The sequence below is a fragment of the Pristis pectinata genome, chromosome 41, assembly GCF_009764475.1.
Source record: "Pristis pectinata isolate sPriPec2 chromosome 41, sPriPec2.1.pri, whole genome shotgun sequence".
Taxonomy (NCBI): Eukaryota; Metazoa; Chordata; class Chondrichthyes; order Rhinopristiformes; family Pristidae; genus Pristis; species Pristis pectinata.
Genome location: NC_067444.1, coordinates 103,776 through 122,967, shown reverse-complemented (window position 1 = coordinate 122,967; position 19,192 = coordinate 103,776). Strand labels below are relative to the sequence as shown.

General features: G+C 47.5%; 1 protein-coding gene across 1 annotated transcript in view; it reads right to left on the bottom strand.

Moving 5' to 3' along the window:
• Nucleotides 1-1,835: 1,835 nt before the first annotated feature.
• LOC127587579 (NACHT, LRR and PYD domains-containing protein 12-like) overlaps nt 1,836-19,192 on the bottom strand; it is an 89,446-nt gene continuing 72,089 nt past the window's right edge. Inside the window, exons 22-24 of the mRNA XM_052045990.1 lie at nt 18,086-18,168; nt 5,053-5,146; nt 1,836-1,940 (exon numbers count right to left, since the gene is read on the bottom strand). Coding sequence (XP_051901950.1) covers nt 1,836-1,940; nt 5,053-5,146; nt 18,086-18,168 — 282 coding nt within the window. The remainder of the gene's footprint in view (nt 1,941-5,052; nt 5,147-18,085; nt 18,169-19,192) is intronic.

Sequence of the window (19,192 nt, the reverse complement as noted above, 5' to 3'; positions counted from 1 at the left end):
TCAATCTCTGTTCTGATGAACATGGAACACCCATCGTATTTTCTTTAATAAAACTCTTGTTAAAGTTAAGACATTGACTGAAATAGGGATCTCAGAGTTACATTGCTAAAAAATGAACAATGGCTCAGAAACATTTCAAACATCTTGATTCTCATTCTTTTCTCAGCACCTTTGCTGCGGTTCTGTTTCTCTCTACTGTCAGTGAAATCAATTCTGTGCTTGAATTCTTCTAAACTATCGAATATAAACATCAATCCCTTGGAATTCTTCCAGCCCTCTTCCAGGATATTCCCAAAGTAAGGATACTGATCCAGAATTAATTCCCTCATGTTTATTCTACAGTTAATGGGGTTTAAATCCCGGATTTTGAAACTGAAGACAAACTGGAAGTGTCGGTATATCTTCCCCGTGGCCCAGTTATGAACAATATTTTACACCATTGTTGTTTTTCCGGATCCTCGGGACTCTGGCCCCTGCTGCCGAACACACACTCCCCTCTGTTCATCGTTTGCAGCTTATCCGGATCTCCAGTGGGCACCAATTCCCATGCAGTTCTAGAGAAGTAACTCCTGTACGTGTACTGGCCGGGTGATGGACACTGTCTTCACTGCTCAACGTCTGCTGAACTGGGGAACACTACAGTGGATACCGTGGGAGACAGGAAACTGCAAATGGTCAGGGTTCTCACGGCTGCAGTATTAGTTCGGTGACTGAGATTCACTGGGATATTGTCAGCATTGGGAGTGGGACAGTTTTTGAATGGACTTGTTTTAATTGACAACTCCCTGGACATTTAACGGTGTTTCCAACCCATTCCCTGGAATATCAATGCAGTGGGATGGATTGGATAGATCTTGCTTCTCAAGAACGGTCTTACACGCACTCCACCCCAGACCGCCCTCGACCCGAACCACTCTGACACTTTGCCGTTTTCCAGTCAGATTTAATTCTATATTCTTCTCCCAAAACCTTTTGGGACCACTCTCCAGTACGTATCCATCAAACCAGCGGGGAATATGGGAGATTCCAACCCTTCGATTACTTTCACTTTCCTCCTGTTGTACCTGGTGCCCTTGACCTTCCCTTCCGGTTTACGCTCTTACTACCGAGCCACATTCAATGAACACAACTTCTGTGTCCTTCTCCAGGCTGTGCCAGTCGTGGACTGACACACCCACTTTACACCTCTGCAGTCTCCTCTGCTCCGGGAACTGCTGCATGAACTCAGGCAATTCCCCAGTGCAATGCTGAGTAATCAGCCAATATGGGCTACACTGTTGGACTCTGAGGTGCGAGACTTCCTGGGCTGGCGTTGGCGGTTCCAATTGGGACCGTCTGGATTCAGCTGTTGCAGTTTTGGCAATTCCCGGGGTTTTCAGCCGGAGCTGGGTTACGCAGAACTCCGAGGCTTGTTGACTAGCAGATGGGGCGTCTGCGTATAAAGCACATGGAGGCGCACAAAATGGTTTCCTATGTGCTCGCCCCAACAACAAAAGCCTGATTTCCGATTCTGAAAGACTCTAAACAGGCGGCTGAAGACAGGCGTTCACATTCTCAGAGTGAAATAAAGACTTTGGGATTTCCAGTCCATCGCTTACCCTTCAGGTGAGTGGGCATTTCAGATAAATCCTGCTCTTCGTCCATGTAGGCGAACTGGTCATAACCTGTTCAAATGTATTAACTTACATGAAGTTAGTTTTGTGTAACATTGTGCAACCAGCTTCCCTTACATTTGAAATATAGCACACAGTGTTGTTGTTCACCGTCCCACGGTCCTGTATTTCTTTCAATATTCTGCTCAGCTTCGGTAATGTGTGACGTATTTTCACAAAGGATTACCACATCATCCTTCGGGCCCCGGAGCCCTTCTCCATTCTCAGATCCAGGAGGAGCTTGGAAGAGCCCGCTCGGTTTCCCTTCTCCGTGAGCTCATCCACACTCTGTAATGAGCAATAGTGAATATATTCACGAGTGGAGGGAGGAAGTTAGCGAACGAGAGGAAAGGATCGGCGCCGGGACAGGATTCCCAGAGGCTCTGAGCACATAGTGGAGTCACTGGGCGGGTACTTACCAACCATGAACCCGAACCCGGACTGACACAGCTCCCGGTCTAAATATTACAGGATCAGCGTCGGAATTCACCAGGGTAAATGCAGGTGAAATGCAGGTGAACTGCAGGTTAACTCCATGAGGGTCCATTGTCAAACTACAACTGGGGAACCGGCAGCGAGGAGCAGCCGGTGATTTCTGGACTTCTGCGCAAGCGAGGGAGTCCGATGCCTAACGCAGTAACGCGAAGTAAAGAGCTTGGAGTGAACTGTCAATCGTAAATGGGCAATGTTAGGGTCAGGTCTAGTTTGTGGTTCTGTACCACCATTCAGACTGAGTGGCAATTGGAGATGTGTCCCAGGAACACAAGACCATGAAAAGCTGTCTCGACTTCATGTTGTGTTAACTGCGCCTGTTTAAAATATTTTTAATGATACTAACTCTGCAAGTCTCAGTGTTAACATTATACGTGGTACTAATTATAAATGTAAATGGAACAGTCATAAGGAATCGAATGTAACTGAACCATGAGCTACAATGTGATGCGTGATCAAATGGAAGACGTTCAATAGTCCAAAGGAGAGACACGAGTCAAGCAGTGCATGTTCAAGTGATGCAGGGTCCCACACATGATGGGTGAAGTTAAACGCGAGAGATGGGCTGAGAAACATGTCACAAAGTATCCGAAGTGCTGGAACCAGAAGTCACCAAGAGGACACAGACTGTTCCGTGGCCATTAAGGCTAAGGATTGGGAACATGATGGGAAGACAGACAGAGTGGGATAAAGTGATTCCCTGTCCACTCGCAGTACCCATCAATCGTCACATCATCAACAGTCAGTCGTCAATCATTGCTTATGTCCAAATCTTTCGAAAAATGAATGTGTTCAGATATTTGGAGTGAGTCCTGTTAGAGCCTGTGCCTGTCGAATAAGCTTCAGTGTGGCTGCATCCACGGAATCATTTGTGGCCATTGATCCAAACGGACCTCGGCCTTTTCATTGTCCAGCGGTTCCTTTACACCGTTTCTCTCAGTCTGAGATACATTTAAGAAGAATGCACACTCTATCAGTGTCTCTTCCACTTACGTGATGCTCCCGCCCAGTGAAGTGATCCGCCCCTGTTAACATGAGACCGAGTCCCTCTAACACCCTCTTCAATCGCCTGGTCCAGTCGGTCCCGGGCGAATCTGGTCAACAGGAACAGCTGGTGTTCCTCACAGTTTGACAAGAGAGCGGAGATCGCGGAGTTCAGATCTGTGAACGCCATAGAACCTGCAAGAATACAACACAGGAACAGGCCCTTCGGCCCATCATGTGTGCGCCTGGTCAATATCCCTGCATTCCCTGCTTGCTCATGTGTCTAAATTCCTCTCAGACGCTGCTATCGTATCTGCTGCCACCACCGCCCTTTGCGGCGCGTTCCAGGCACCGATCACTCTACCGTGGAACAAATGCATCGTAAGTCTCCTTTAAATTGTTGCCCTTTCACCTTACACGTTTGTCCTCCAGTATTCGACATTTTCACCCTGGATAAAAGACTCCGTGCCTCTCGTAATTTTACGTACTTCTTTATCTCCCTTCAGCCTTCGACACTCCATAAAAGCCATCCAAGCTTGTCCAGCCACTCCTTGTATCTCATGCTCTGTAATCCAGTAAAGTTCTTCTGCTCCCTCTTCAAAGCCTCCGCATCAGTCTTGCAATGCAGCAACCAGAACTGCACACAATGTTCCAGTCGTGGCCTGACCAAATTTATATACAGCAGCAACTTCCCGGCTGTTGGAGTCAACGCCACGTCCAATGAAGGAAATTATGCCGGACGCCTCCTTTACTACCTTATCTCCACGGTTTATCACGTTCAGGGAGAGATGGACTTGCACCCTTGCACCCCAATATACCTCTGTGCATGAATACTCCGAAGTGTCCTGCCATTTACTGAAAACGTTCCTCTTTTATTTGACCTCCCAAAGTGCAACTCCTCACACTTTCCCGGATTAAACTCATCCTGCTGGCACTCTGGCCATATGTTTAACTGCTGAATATTCTGCTTAATCCTTTGACAACGGTCCCCATGTTCCACAACTCCGCCAATATTTGTATCGTCTGTAGATCTGCGAATCAGCCCACTTAGGGTTTCGTCCATATCATTCATATATTTCATACAACAGAAGTCTCAACATTGATCCTTGCGGAGCACCACTTGTCACAGACCTCCAGTCAGAAGAACATTCCTCCACCACTATCTATGTCCAAGCCAGTTTTGAATTCAGTCTACCAAGTCTTCATGGATCCGGTGTGCCTATACTGTTCCGGATCAACCTACCACAAGGGACCTTGTCGAAAACTTTACTGAAGTCCACATATACAACAAGCACTGCTCTACCCTCGTCAATCCTCCTCCCGAAACTCAATCGTTTACAAGACATGACCCTGCCTGCAGGAACCCATGCTGACTAGCTCGAAGTCTGTACTTTTGAAGATGCAAATGGAATCTATTCCAAATAATTCTCTCCAATATTGTCCCTGCCACTGATATACAATTTCCTGGAATGTCTCCATTTCCCTTCTCAATCCTAGGAACAGCACTGGCTGTTCTCCAATCCTCTGGGACGTCAACTGTGGCGGAAGAGGATGTAATGATCTCTGTCGAGGTGCCAGAAATCTCCCCTCTTGCCTCTCGTAATAACCAGATATATATTACATCAGACACTGGGGACTTATCCAAGATCCTCTTCTTGAAGAGCTCCAACACGTGCCCTGGAATATCAGCAAACCCTTTCCTCATCAAGGTATCCTCTATTTCTTCTCCTTAGCGAATACTGCCGTGAAGTATTCATGTTCTACCTCGTCCATGTGCTGTGACTCCTGGAATAAATTTGCCTCCTTTTCCAATAAGCGGTTCTACACTATCTCCAGTTACCATCTTGTTATAATGAATGTAGAAAATGCCGTGTGATTCTCATAAAGGGCAGCAGTTTAATTAGAAGGAGCTCAGTGAACATACCTGTGTCCATTCTGATTCAGACGGACGATGGTCGATCTTCTTCTTGTTTATACTTTGCTCCCGGCGGACTAGAGCTCCTCCTGCATCCAATAATCTGAATTACACACAAGCAGAGAATGAGTAACAGACATATGCCTACTTTGCGGATATAACAGTATTTGCCTTGTATCAGAGAAGCAGTTGTCGGCTCAGTGACCCAGCGTTCCCCGGGTGTTGCCATCAACTGTCCACATCACGCCTGCCCAGTGATATCTGGGGCATCCCACTTATCGCTGCAGCCCACCCCTGGATAGGCTGCTGATGCCCCAATCTCCAGATCGGATGTGTCTCCTGTCTGGGACTATGTACAGTTCACAACAACATCAGCCTTCCCCTTGGGAACGTTCAGGGAAGTGAGGAGTTATTATTCTGGAGCTAAAGATCCTGCAGTTGAGCACTGACCTGTAGCCCAATGTGAAAGCCTGCCGCCAGTGTGGTTACATTTTTCACTGTCTCAGTTCGAATCAACAATGTTGTTCTTCTGCTTCAGAAGGGAAATAGAGACAACTCTGGAAATTCCAGGCCGGTGCGATATACATAAGTAGTTGGGAAATTGTGGGATAATATGCTGAAGAATAGGATCCACAAAAATCACAGACTTTCGGGATAGTGTGCAGGATTGTGCGGGGGATGTCATGTCATGATTGAGATTTTTTAGGATGGGACGATGATGACTGATGGGGGTCGGGCAATGGACGGCCTTACATGGGGTTTCCTGGAGCTGTCGACAAGGTCCCTCATGGGTTGGAAGGGAAATTGGTAGTTTGGTTTCCAAAGTGGCTTGTCCACGGAAGACATATGGCAGTGGTGGAAGGTGTTACTCTGACCGGAGTTCTGTGACTCGAGGTGTCCCACAGGGATCAGGGCCGGGTCCTGTTGTGTGTGACATGTCATTTAGTGGGCTAATTAAGTTGTAGCCGACACACAATTTGGCGGAGTTGTGGATAGTGAGTGAGGTTGTCAAAGAATTCCACGGGATATCGACCGGTTGGGAATGTGGGCAGAGAGATATCAGGTCGAGTTTAACCCGGACAAATGTGAGGTGTGCACTTTTGGAAGTCAATGTAAGAAAACTGTACAGAGGAAATGGTAGGGCCCTGAGGAACGCTGATGTACAGAGGGGTGCAAGTCCTTAGCTTCAAGAATGTGGCAAGACAGGTTGGCAATGTGGTGAAGGAGGAGCACGGCACACCTGCCGACATCGGTCGGGTGGTGAGTATAAATGTCGGGAAGTCAAACTGCAGCTGTATAAAACTTCAGTCAGACCACATCTGGAGCACTGTGTGCAGTTCTGGTCGCATCATTACAGGAAGGGTGTGGGGGTTTTGGAGAGGGTGCAGAAGCGGTTCACCGGGATGTTGTCTGGATCAGAGAGTGTTCGTCAGAGGGAGGGGTTGGAAGACTTGGGTTGTTTTCTCTGGAGCGATAGAGGAGGAGGACAACGTGACAAGTCTATACAGTCATGAGAAGTGTGGATAGAGTAGATGGTCAGAGTCACTTTCCCAGGGTGGAAAATTCAAATACCAGAGGACAAAGGTTTTATGTGAGGGCGGAAAGTTTAAAGGAGATGTGCGAGGCAGGTTTTGGACACAAAGGGAGGTCGGTGGCTCGGACGCGCTGCCGGGGGAAGTAGTGGAAGCAGCTCCGACAACAACGTTTCAGAACCATTCAGTCAGCCACATGAACAGACAAGAATAGAGGGATGTTGACCAAGTGCCGGTCGATGACATTAGTGCAGATGGGCATCATGGTACAGCACAGACATGGTGGGCTGAAGAAGCTGTCCTTGCACTGTCCTATGTTCCATGTTCCCCGACAACAAAGCCCGGAGAGAGATGGTCAGAGAGCAGTGGGACCCAGCACCAGTTGGGCAATGATGCCGCTTCCCCACTCCCCAGTGATGGGAAACCATCCCATCTCCTTTCCACCGCTGCTTCCTTCCCCCAGAGCCGGACTCTGAGCACTGCCAGCCTGGGACTTTGAAAACAGGGTCATCCGACCTTTTCTAAAGCTGCCCCGAGCACACTGCCCTGAGCGGACTCTTGCGGTGTGGCCGGTGCTCCAGCAGCCCCGGGGCGCCAGCTCCTGGGCTCAGGACTCGGCCAGTGAGCAACAGCAGGAGCCTACAACTTGCTGCTGAATTTCATCAGTTTAATGGTCACTGTTTTCAGAGCAGCGACCGTGAAATGATACTGTGTTAGTCAATGACTTTTCCACATATTTTACATATAATTTAACATTATCACCACCTACCAACTGTTTAATGTTGTGGCAGACGGATCAGTCCCTAGAGTGAGCCCAATTTTCAATCCGGAACTGAACCCACAGTGAACAAGGTGACCCCCTACCACCCTCCGAGATCCATCTCCCCACAGCACCACCCCTTTGACCCGGAGATTTCCCAAACGATGTCCTCAGTACCCATCCACTGGTCAGGGCACACAGTGCACAACCCCCACTCCGAGGTGGGCTCAGTATGGAGTTGAGAACGGTCTACTACCACTTCACTCCCCACTGACCACAGCTGTGGTCCTGAGATCAGCGAGTGACCCCTATGGCTTGGCCGAACGGCCCCCATCCTGCTGGCCAGACAGCCCGGCGGCTGTGGGGACCGGACCTTGTCTCGGAATGTGGGAGCTTGAGCCCATCCCGGGCTACGCCTCCCCTGCACCGGACCTCTGTCCTGCCCACACGGGGTCGAAGCCTGACCCGGGCGGTCCCGTCCTTCCCTGAAGGGCACGGGACTCATTGAGGCACATAAGCTGCCGGGGAGAGGCAACGGTTTGGGATGGAGGTGGCACTGCGGCAGGGGGAGAGGAGTAGATTAAAGCTACCTTTTATTTGTACAGCACGGTAATAGAGGAAGTGAGAGAAACAGAGTGGCAGAGGGAGAGAATGACAGAGAGATAGAGAGAGAGAGAGAGAAAGAGAGAGAGAGGGAGAGAGGGAGACACAGATGGATCGGGAGACCAACATGCAGACAGAGACAGCTGGGAGACAGACAGAGGTACACAGAGACACCCGCAATGACCTCGGGTCCCTCGTACACTCCAGGGACGGGCGCTCGGGGCTGAACCGGCGGCTGCAAATGGGGCTGTGGTAGGGGTAAGGAAGTAAAGGGTAAAAAAACTGTAAATATACTGAGAGCTCATAGAAAAAAATACCTCGCAAGCAAGAGCACGCAAACTGCTGACTCAATGGATAAGGTGTTAATTACTTTGTCCGGGACCTTGGTCGGTCCCGTTATGCTAGACAATAAGAGTACTGGGTGCAATAAACAACGAGGTGGAAGCTTGTCCTAAACAATGAGGTTGATACCTGTCTTTGAATGTTTTGATTATAACTCAATTATGCTGGACAATAGTTGCGATGTCTGTCTCGGGATCTCTGTGGCTTGACCGAAACTCGCGGCGCCGCATGCATTAAGTGTCCGTAACAATATCTGTATACATTTTTGTCTGCTCCTTTGTACGGGGAAACCTCTGGAAACGACCCTTAACGAGTGCTGCACTGCTAGTAAATGCGTTTTATCGAAGCGACCTCGTGGCGCTGTGTTACTTTACAGCGGACAGAAGTGAGAACTTAATTGCGAGACGGGGGAGCGGGGAAAGGGCTTCACCAGGGGAGCAGATCCGGCCTGTGGGGAGGAGGTGGGGGCTCCGGAGGGAAGTAAGGAGGGGGACTGACCTGCGGGGATCACTACCCCTGGGGCCGGAATGGAGCCGATGGACGAGCGGCCTCTTCCTGCCTCTCACCGATAAATCAGGTAACTCACCGACTCCGGCCGCAGGAAGTCGCTTCACTTGTCGGTGTGGAAACCGGTTCAGAAAAGACCCTATCTTCCCCCAAAGGGAAAGGGGAATAAATAAATAAGCGGGACATCTGCTCTGAGGTTTGTTCGGGTTTGACCGCGAATTTGTAAAGGCAACTGGAGGCGGGGTCTGAGGGTGTAACGCCCCCTCGGCGGGTCCCCCTCTGCTACTGGTTATAACCAGTGATTGACATCCCCTCGTACCAGTGGGTATAAAGTATCCCTTGCTCTCCCTGTTGACAGTCAGAGTGGCAGGTTAGAGTGGACAGTTAGTGGGATGAGGCTCGGCGTTTCAACTGTCTCCGCTCAAGCCGGGTAGCGCGTGTGTCACGTAAGATCCGCCTGGAGCGGGGGGGAGGGCGATGGGCGGGGCCGTACGTTGGTGCACGACAGCGATGGGGAGTGTGTGGGGTGAGTGACAGGGAACGGGGAGCGATTCTGCCCGGCTCACCGAGTGCGTCACAGGTTTGATCCTCAACCCCCAGCTGCGGCACAGAATGGACATCCAAAGCAGGATGTAAATACTTAATTAATTTAATATTTATTTTCTATTCGGCTAACACACAATTCACATGTGCCCTTGTCTGCGGTCATTGGATTAGTTTATACTAATTCAATTGTCAGGTCTATTCCTGTGAACATACTAATACGCAAAAGTGGGCCGCTCGGCCCCTGCAGCCTGCTGCTCCAGACAGTGAGACCATGCCTGATCTGATTTAAACTTTCAGTCCACACTCCCACCTTCCCCTCCCTGTAACCCTTGGCCTCCTTTGCTTATCAAGAATTGAGGCGTTCAACAAAATCAAAGACTTTGCTGCTACTGGCCATCGAGGAGAGGAGTTCCAAACACCCACAATCAACCCAGACAGAAAGAAAACGTGTGAGTATTCATCTTAAGTAAGACAGTTTGAAAAAAGGAGCCAGTGTTGGCTGTGCAGCTGTTCGCGCCCTTACGTTGAAGCAGTAACCCCTGGTTATCGAACTGTTCTTAATCCTGACGTAAGTTGTAGAAAACAACAATTTCACCACAACTCTCAGTGATAATAAACCTGATTCTGAATCTGAAAATCTCAACCGTGCAAACAGGAAACAGCAGGAACACAAACATCAGCACTGCCAGAAGAGGCTGAAAACAGAGCTGATGACTCCTGGATCTCCGATCCAAAACGCTGACCACGGGTTGTATGGAAATAAATATCGGAAGCTGAATGATTCTCAGATTAGATCCCCAAGAATGCTCTGTATCTCTGTGGATATATATGCCAGCCATGTCCTTCTTATTTCATTTCAGCCCTTCAGGTGTGGCATCACTGAGTGGCTTGGGAGGTGGAGTTGTTGCTCAGAGCTCAGTGTCTGTGTGTAAGCAGCTGGCTGTCCACAGGACGGATTGCAACCCACACATTCCTCAGAACAGGGAGCAGCTTTTCTGCTGAAAACAAGTCCAAGCGGTTCGACAATCCACCCTCACACGCAACTGTGAACAAAGTTGGTTTAATATTGTACATAACGAGACACAAATAACATTTCCTGTGGTCTAGAACCTGAACGGCTACCTGTTACAGTTGCTGCCCGACTTGCTGCCATTTTGTTTACACCTCAGACTGCCATCATCAGCAGTTTTTCTTTAATTATTTTGAGGATTCCGTTACAGAAATCAATCTGTGGCATTCACAACTGTGATATTCCTTACAATAATACCCCAAGGTCTTCCTGTTATTCTGGGTAGTTACTTTATGATAGAGATTGAATTGGTGACGGGACCCTCCCCAGTGGGGGGTTCCAAATGTTCCGACCATGTGAGAAATGCTTTTCAGACGGACTCAGTATAAACCACCCTCTCACGTTGTAAGCGGACGGCACAAGTGCGGTCCCGGGTAACCACTGTCTGAATTGACCCGTACCTGTGTGCCCAACCTGCACGGAGAGTTCAGTCTGAGCTGCTGGTCCCGAAGCCGCTCGGTTACATCCGTAAATATTCCGTGAATGAATAAGTCCGTCGCACATTACAGATGGAAGAGTCCCCGGACCGGGGTACAGGCAGACTGCGGGTGCAGCGATTCCACTCACCCTCTGTGAACGACCAGATCCCCGGCCCGGGAAAGGGGGGGGGGTGTTGCGGGAGCGGGGAAAATAGAGGAAACACAGACGGGAACATCAGAGGCTGCGGGAACCTCACTCACGGCCGCAGGTAGTTTCTGCCTGGATTTCCGCGCAGATCTCACAAATCACCTCCATGTTGTTCCATCCTAACCAATGGGGCGGATGTTCTCTGCTTTATTAAGCGAGTCCCAAACCTTGAATTTTATCCACCCCTGGTTCCAGGAGGTCCTGAGCTACGCTATGTGTGTGAACGGTGCTGCCTGGCGCAGGCCGAATTGCACAACATTCCTCACCTGTCTCGGGACAGGGAGCTGCCTTTCTGCAAAAATCAAACCAACACCCTTCGGCAATTTAGTCCCACTTCAATTCTGAACAAGTCTGGTCACACTCTTTCCTCTCGTTTCGAGGGAGTTCATTAACACTAATCTTAAGAGATTGTTACATTTCCATCTGGGCCATTGGGGCGCCAAGCCCGGCAAACCCTTGGCGGCACTTAAGAGCAGATGTTGTTTTACAGCCAGGGTTATTGATCCACACTCCGCCTGAAACGTTTGTGGAATTTGTCTTTTAAAAGAGAATCGTCCTGGACTTCATATCAAGGTTGGACCGTGTAAGTACCAGCAGTATTATATGTATAATTTGTTTGGCGAATCCTTCCGCCGCACTTTTGCCCCATGTGAGATAAGATACCTTGATCATATTAAACGGCAGTTACATTGAGCCATGGGCCACAGAAACAGGACCTTCGGCCCATGCTCCATGCGGACCAATATATTCATCTAAAGTCGTCCCAGTTGCCCGCGTTTGACACATATCCCTCCAACCCGCGCCTGTCCATGTGCTCGTCCAACTTTCTTTTCAATGTTGTCAACTTACCTGCCTCAATCTCTTCCTTTGGAAGCTCATTCCATCTGAGACGATACCAGAACACACGCCGCCACACCACCCCCACCCCCAACACACACACACAACGCCGTGCTGCCTATCTCTAATCATTATATGTTTTTCAATGCATACACTTACCATAACCAACTGTGGAAATGTGACACGTCCCAGAGCAATTCATTCCTTTCACCCGAGCGGGTTCAGTCCGTCCTTGGGGAACCAGGTACGATATTTTGGATGCTCGGCAGATTGACAGCGTTATCCATTCTCCGTCAATACTGTATATTCCATCAGTCGTGTGCACGCAGTGGCAGGTATTTGTTTGCGAGTCAAATGATTTTTTTAATGCAAGAGGGTCGGTGGTTAGAAACATCAAGTATTGTTACAATTCTACACTGTATTGGTGAAGACAGACCTGGAACACTGTGCATGGCTTTGGTCCCCTTACTGACACAATAACTGACATAGCGGCATCGGAGGCAGTGGGGAATATATTCACTGCACGAATTCAGGGACGAGACGGTTGCCTGTCAAGAGGCGCTAAAGAACTTACATCTATTTTCCTTGGAGTTCAGAAGAATGAGGGGAAATCTTACTGACACATTCAAATCCTGTGCGGTGTCACAAGGTTAACGCCGAGATGTTTTCAATAACGAGAGAATTTGGGACAAAGTTCACCGTCACAGGACAAGTGGCGGCCATTTAAAACTCAGCCACAGTGGAACTTCCTTTCAAAGAAGGTGAGGAATTTCCGAAGAAGAGCTCGACACATATTTGAAAAATGAGTAATGGGCAACGACGGTGGAAACTGGGGCAGATCAGCCATGGAACGACAGGGAATAGCAAAAGAACAAAAAGCCTCTGAACTGCAATGGGTTCAATAACCCGAAGTCGAGATCTTGATTTCTGCCTAGTGACTGATCTTAAAATGAACTTAATGGAGACTGGAAAATCCGGAGCTGGGTGAGCAGTGACATCCTCTGACCCGGAGAACGATGCACAGCCGCACTCCTGGATCTGGGCCCCACACAAGAACGGCCTGACCCAGGCCCGGAACTGGACAGAGTACGGGATAATTGGGAGTGGTGAAATGGAGCAAATACAGAGAGGGACTTCGGAGGTTGCGTTAACTTTACCTTACAATGGAAAAGGTTTTCTGTCTGGATTTCCTGGTACATTGTGCAAATTATTTCTGTGATATTCCATTGCAACCAACGGGGAGATCATTCTAAGCTGTGAATATGATCTGATCCTTGCTCTGTGAGCTCAGCCCTCTGCGTCAGCTGTGCTGCCAAGGAAAGGAGGAACTGCAGCTTAAACATTCCTCAGAACAAAGAGACCATTCTTCCCTCTGAACTCGCACCAAAGTCATTAGATTATTTTCTGTTCAACATTTGTTTATCATACCTCGTTACATGAAACCTGATATGTAGAGATATTTTTATAGTTCCATAGAGTCATATAATCATCGATAAATACAGCACGGAGACAGGCCCTTCGGCCCAACTCGTCCATGCCGACCAAGAAGCCGGTCTAAGCTCCCACGTGCCTACCTTCGACCCATATCCCTTTAAAACGTTCCTTTGCAAATGTACCTGTCAAATTCTTTTCACATATTGTTATTGTACGTGTCTCAACCATTTCCTCTGGCAGCTCCTTCCATGTACGTACCGCCCTGTGTGAAAAAATTGCACCTCGCATTGCATTATATCCTTCCCTTCTTACCTTAAACCCGTGCCCTCTCTCTCCTCGATTTCCCAACTCTAGGAAAAAAGACTGAGTGCATTGACCTTAGCTATTCCTCTCGTGATTGTATACACTTCTGAAAGATCACACCGCAGTCTCCTATGCTCCAAAGGATAAAATCCCGGTGTCTTCCTGAACTCTCCATATAACCTAATCCCTCGAGTCCTGGACACATACTTGTAAATATAATCTGCACTCTTTTAAACATAATGGCATATTTCCCATTGCACAGTGACACAATATTGTAACCAACACAATATGTGTTGTAGGAACTCAGCAGTTCAGGCGTCATCTTTGGAGGGAAATGAAGAGTCGATAGTTCGGCCCGAGGCCCTTCATCAGGACTGGAAAGAAAGAGGACAGGAAGTACCTCAAGTGCTACAATAATCCAACACCACAAACTCCAAAGTCGTCTTCAGGAACGTCTTGATAAATTTCAACTGGGACATTCTTCGCTAAAACTCCCGCAACCCCACTCCCACTACAACCAGTCGGTTATTATTTATACCGTTTTTAGTGACGGGGCCGTTCCATTGGTTTGTAACTGCATCGAGAACTTACGGTGAAACTTCCCATTGGATCCCTGTTCATTTCATAAGGAGGTGCATATGGTCTTTATCAAGGCTTCCTGGCGAATTAAATCAGAATAATATTACGCATCTTCACCATTTGAGATAAGCCAAGAGGGCATCGTTAAACAGTAACCACGTCATAAATAAACAATAGATAGTTTATCCCTGGAAGAATCACTTTTCCCACTGGATCGCTTTCAGTCCAAACTCAGGGAACCAGGTGTGGATATTAAACTGCTCGACAGAGTTACAGATTTAAACGATCACGGACAAACGGTAAATTCAGTCTGACCTGACGTTCCTAATTTCCGTCGGTTCCAACAACTTGTGCTTATCATTAACGCACGTCAACGAGCTGCTGGCATGCTGTGGAATGAGTCAGGAGCAGGTTCTCATCCCAGCTGCTCATATGTAAACCTGAGAGTGGTTAAAGGGTCGCTGGACACCCAGATCTCTCTGAACAGCACAATTCAATTCTGTCATCTAGCTGAAATAACGGTTGCTTTTGTGTGCTTCGCAGGTCTCATATTCGCACTTTCGGTCCCAGGAGTTTTCTTCAGAGGTGTCTGTGTGTGATGAGTGGAGAGCAGGACTCCGCTGTGTGATGTGATGCACGGCATCCAGTCATGGTCCGAGCCCGGGCGCGGATTCCTTGCATCACCCGACATGAGAACATACCTGCTGGAATCAAATGGGCGTTCGAGGAAGACACAAAAGGGCGAATAAAGCAAATGGGACGTGTGTAAACTGACCATAGACGGGAGACTTTTGTTTTGTTTTCTGTGCGTGACGTATTCGTTATCTGTGGAGCCCCTCCCATAATGAAGGCGGACTTAGAACATTCCTCTGCGACAACAGACCCCTACTTACTGCAACTGTGCAACACCATCACTGCTCTGGATCATAATCAGCCTTACTTTCGCTTTGCTGTCTTTTCATTCCCTACTTGTTATTCATACTCCTTATCGTTCCTTTTCACGTTCGCTGGTATCCATTTCCTCACATTCTCACAGCGTTTCATTTCGTTTTTTTATTTAAATTCGTATCTGCCCTGCATCTTCTGGACGTTGCTGCCTCTCGGCTAGTTATTGAACCTGACGGTTGATCCATCCATATTATATGTCATAACGTGTTAAATGTAAAACACACCAGATCATGGAGTCACATAAAGCTGAAGAAAAAGAAAATGGCTGTGCGCCCTACCCTCTGCTGTGATACTGCAAAAGATAGTTGGCATGCAAGTGGGAAAATGCGAGGCTATGAGTTTTCATAAGAACAACCGAAAGGTAACTATTATTTGAAAGAGTTGAGATTATTGACTGTTGGTGTTCAGAGAGATCTAGGTGCCCTTGCATAAACGAAAACAATCGGTATACTGGAACAACGAGCATCTGAAAAGAATAAATTAAAAAGTCTCTCTTGAAATGGGAATGGAGAAAACGTCGAGCAGTTTTACTGCAGCAGGTCTGTGGCGACGCATCACAGAGCACTGCCTGTTGTTCTGATATCCTTCAAGGAAGTTTACGCAGAATTCGCTGTATACGTACCACAAAGAAGATGTAGTGCATTCGGTCGAGTTAGAGACATAATTTTGAAGTGGTATTTAGCAGATGAGGACTCAACTCATATGTTAGAAGAAAATATGTATAACATTATTTCGCCGTACGATTATTGAGAGTGATTGACGGAGAAAATGATGTGAGGCTATTTCACCTCGCATTGGACCTACCGGGAGGCATACTCTCATAGTTTAATGTCATCCTCATTAGATTGATGTGAACAGGAATTGGATATGACTCCAAGTATATGACTCTTTGGAAATCTCTTCCCTGGTAAATTATGGATGACATGTGATTGGAAACATACAAGACAAATTTCCTGATACCAGTGACCCAGGATTCAGGAGGAGGGTGAAACTGATGTTACTATCGAATTAAATTATTCAATGTCTTAAGGAATGGTGAAACTGGCACACTCCACACCACACCACACCTCCCCCCCTCCCCCCGCATCACATCTCCTTCGCTTGGTCGTTCCCTATTTTCCATATTCCTGATCCCGGTTCATTCATGAAAATTTAGCTCAGCTGTGCTTGTATACCTCCTCATGAATTGGAAACAATGCAGATTGATCAGTTCGCACTCGATCTGTGATCATTGTACCCCAGCAGTAATCTGCCCATCTCTGCATTAAAACACTAAAAGACTCTGCCTTCAACTCCGAGAAAAAGACTGACATCCCTCCAAGAAAAAATCATATTGTCTATTCTTAAAAGGGCGGCCCTTTATCTTTAAACAGTGTTGTCTGGTTCTATTTCCCCCCACAAGAGGATATATTTCCAGCATTCATTCTCTCATCGTCCTTCATATCGTTATATTTCAACCAAATATCCTGTCACACTTCTAAACTCCCGCTAATACAAGCCTGCCCTGTACAGACTTTGCTCAAATGCTATTCCAGGTATTCGTTGACAAAATATTACGTGCAACATATTAACATCCTCTGTTATACACAGATCTCCGCACGCCTCGGAGCTCCCAGATCCCTGTACATCTCAGAGCTCCCAGATCTCTGTACATCTCGGAGATCCTAGATTCCTGTGCATCTCAGAGCTCAGATCCCTGTGCATCTCAGAGTTCCAAGATCCCTGATATTATAGGGCCTTTTTCAAATCCGGTGGGTTGGGTAATCTAAAATCAATGCCTGAACTTTATAACGGGGCCACTTCCATTTAGACAGTAGGATGAAGACAATAGGGACCAGACACATGTCAGATGCAAATTCTATGTTTTGCTCCGTTAAACCTACCCTTGTGATTGCATTGTTCTCCAATACCACCTCTGTTCATAGTCTAATATTCTATATTACAGCTATTTTGGGATACTCCTCTCTCACTCTCTCTCGTGTTTCGATTAGATAACATGGGATTTTGATCCAACTTGGGGTCAAAAGAATTGAACTGTGTGCCCTTAACTGTGTTGTATACAGGTTGGACCCGAACTCCCTGTTTGTTACCCTCGGCATCTCTTCAGGAGTCTAGTGTATAAAACTCATTACTGATCCAGGAGTTCAGTACCATCGTCCCGAGCTGAGGAACTGGAGGTGCTTCACATCTGGCCACTCAGACTTACCTCAGGGACGTTTGGCGTCGCTAGCCGACCTCATTCTTTGCCATGGGAGTATCTGCCGGGATTGCAAAAGTGAACGTCCCTATTTGCAATTGATGCCAATGACTTAAATAATGTTTTAACAAATTACGAACATCACTTCAGTTTTCATCAACTTTTAATGATTTAAACTGAGAACTGTTCAACTGACAATTATCAGAGATACGAGTTTTAGCGGTTAGTGTTTGCTGCCGTACTGTTCCAGCGTCCCGGGCTTTTGTCTTGACGAGTAACTGTGAAGCTGCGGAGAGGGCTTGGAAGGTGGGAGTCTGTAGAGGGAATCTGTGTGAAGAGGATAAGGCCAGAGTTGCAGTTGGATAAGAAGTTGAGCTCCTCCGGTCGGTGGCTGATAGGGGCGGTCAGAGGGGAATTGTGCCCTTCGTGTTTTGTGTTGCTGTGAGGTATTCCCAGTTGAACTGACTGTACTAATGCAGAGGGGAAAACTAAGCCGACATCGCAAGTGGATGACTTAGAGGAGAAGTGGCCACTTCAGGTCCCGATAGTCAGAAAGAGCCATGTGGTCTACATTGTGAAAATTCGACACTGAGCCCCGCAGGCTACATTGTACCAAGTGGAAGATGAGGTGTTTGTCCTTAGGCTTACGTCGTGTCTCATTGTAACAGTGCGGGAGGCAACAAACAGACAGTTCAGTGTGGAAATCGGATTGATAAATATTGCTTCATTTTACTGGACACAACCTGCTGAATACTTACTTGTGCTTGTAACCGATAGAGCTGTACCCAGAGATGTTATTTGTAGTCACTACGCGTTTCATGAATTGTGTTATACAAAGAACCTGTTAGAAAATTTTATAAGTACCAGAATATGGGGTCAGCCGTTCAGGAGAGCGATGCAACCAAATGCCTTCACCCAGATAATGGAAAATCTCTGGAATCTTCCCCGGAAGAAATCACCGATTTCAGTGATTTCTGAATATTACAGGATTCGAGGGAAATGGGAAATGTCAGGAAAGTAAAGTCAGAGAGTTCTGTCATCCACTATTAGTAAGTTTTTTTAAATGGGCCGAAGGTGTTTCCAGAGGCAGGGAGGGGCATTGGGGTCGAGGGTTTACAGGGATAGGGAGGGGTGTAGGGGCCGGAGGGAGTGACAGGGAAGGGTATAGATGCTGGAGGGGATTACAGAAGCAAAGATTGGTGAGGTTCGGAGGGTGCTGCAAAGGTAGGGAGCGGTGCTGCGACCGGAGCTGGTTACAGAGGCGGGGACGGTTGTCCGGGAAGGGAAATGTTAAACACACGGGTCGGCGGAATTTAAAGACATACTGTTACATAAATGGAGAAAGACTGAAACTGAGCGATGTCGAGAGGAAACTAGGTGTTCTTGATCACAAAAACTACTCCGCAAATGCAGAAAGTCGTTGGAAAGGTAAATGTCGTATCGGTACTCATTACAAGAGGATTGCAGTTCATAAGTAGGGAAGTATTATTACTATTGCACAGGATACTGCTTAATCCAAACCTGGAGTTTTGGTCTGCTTAATAAGTTATGCTGGCATCCGGGACAGTACAGAACAGGCTAAATTCTGGGATGAAAGGATTGCCCTGTCCCAGCATCTATAGAAATTAGATCTTTTTTTTGAGTTTGGAAGAATGAGGTCTGATATTTCTGCAGCACATAAGCTCAATAGGGAGCATGACAGACGTGTTCCCACTATTGGGAGAATTCCTAACGTGGGGATGCAGTTACAAGTCTCGGTCCGTAATATAAAACTGTTCTGCATTGGGTCTTATTGTCCAGGACAGGAATACTCATCTGAATTATCTTCCCTGGACAGTTCTGGAGGCTGGAGTATTGGAAGAAGA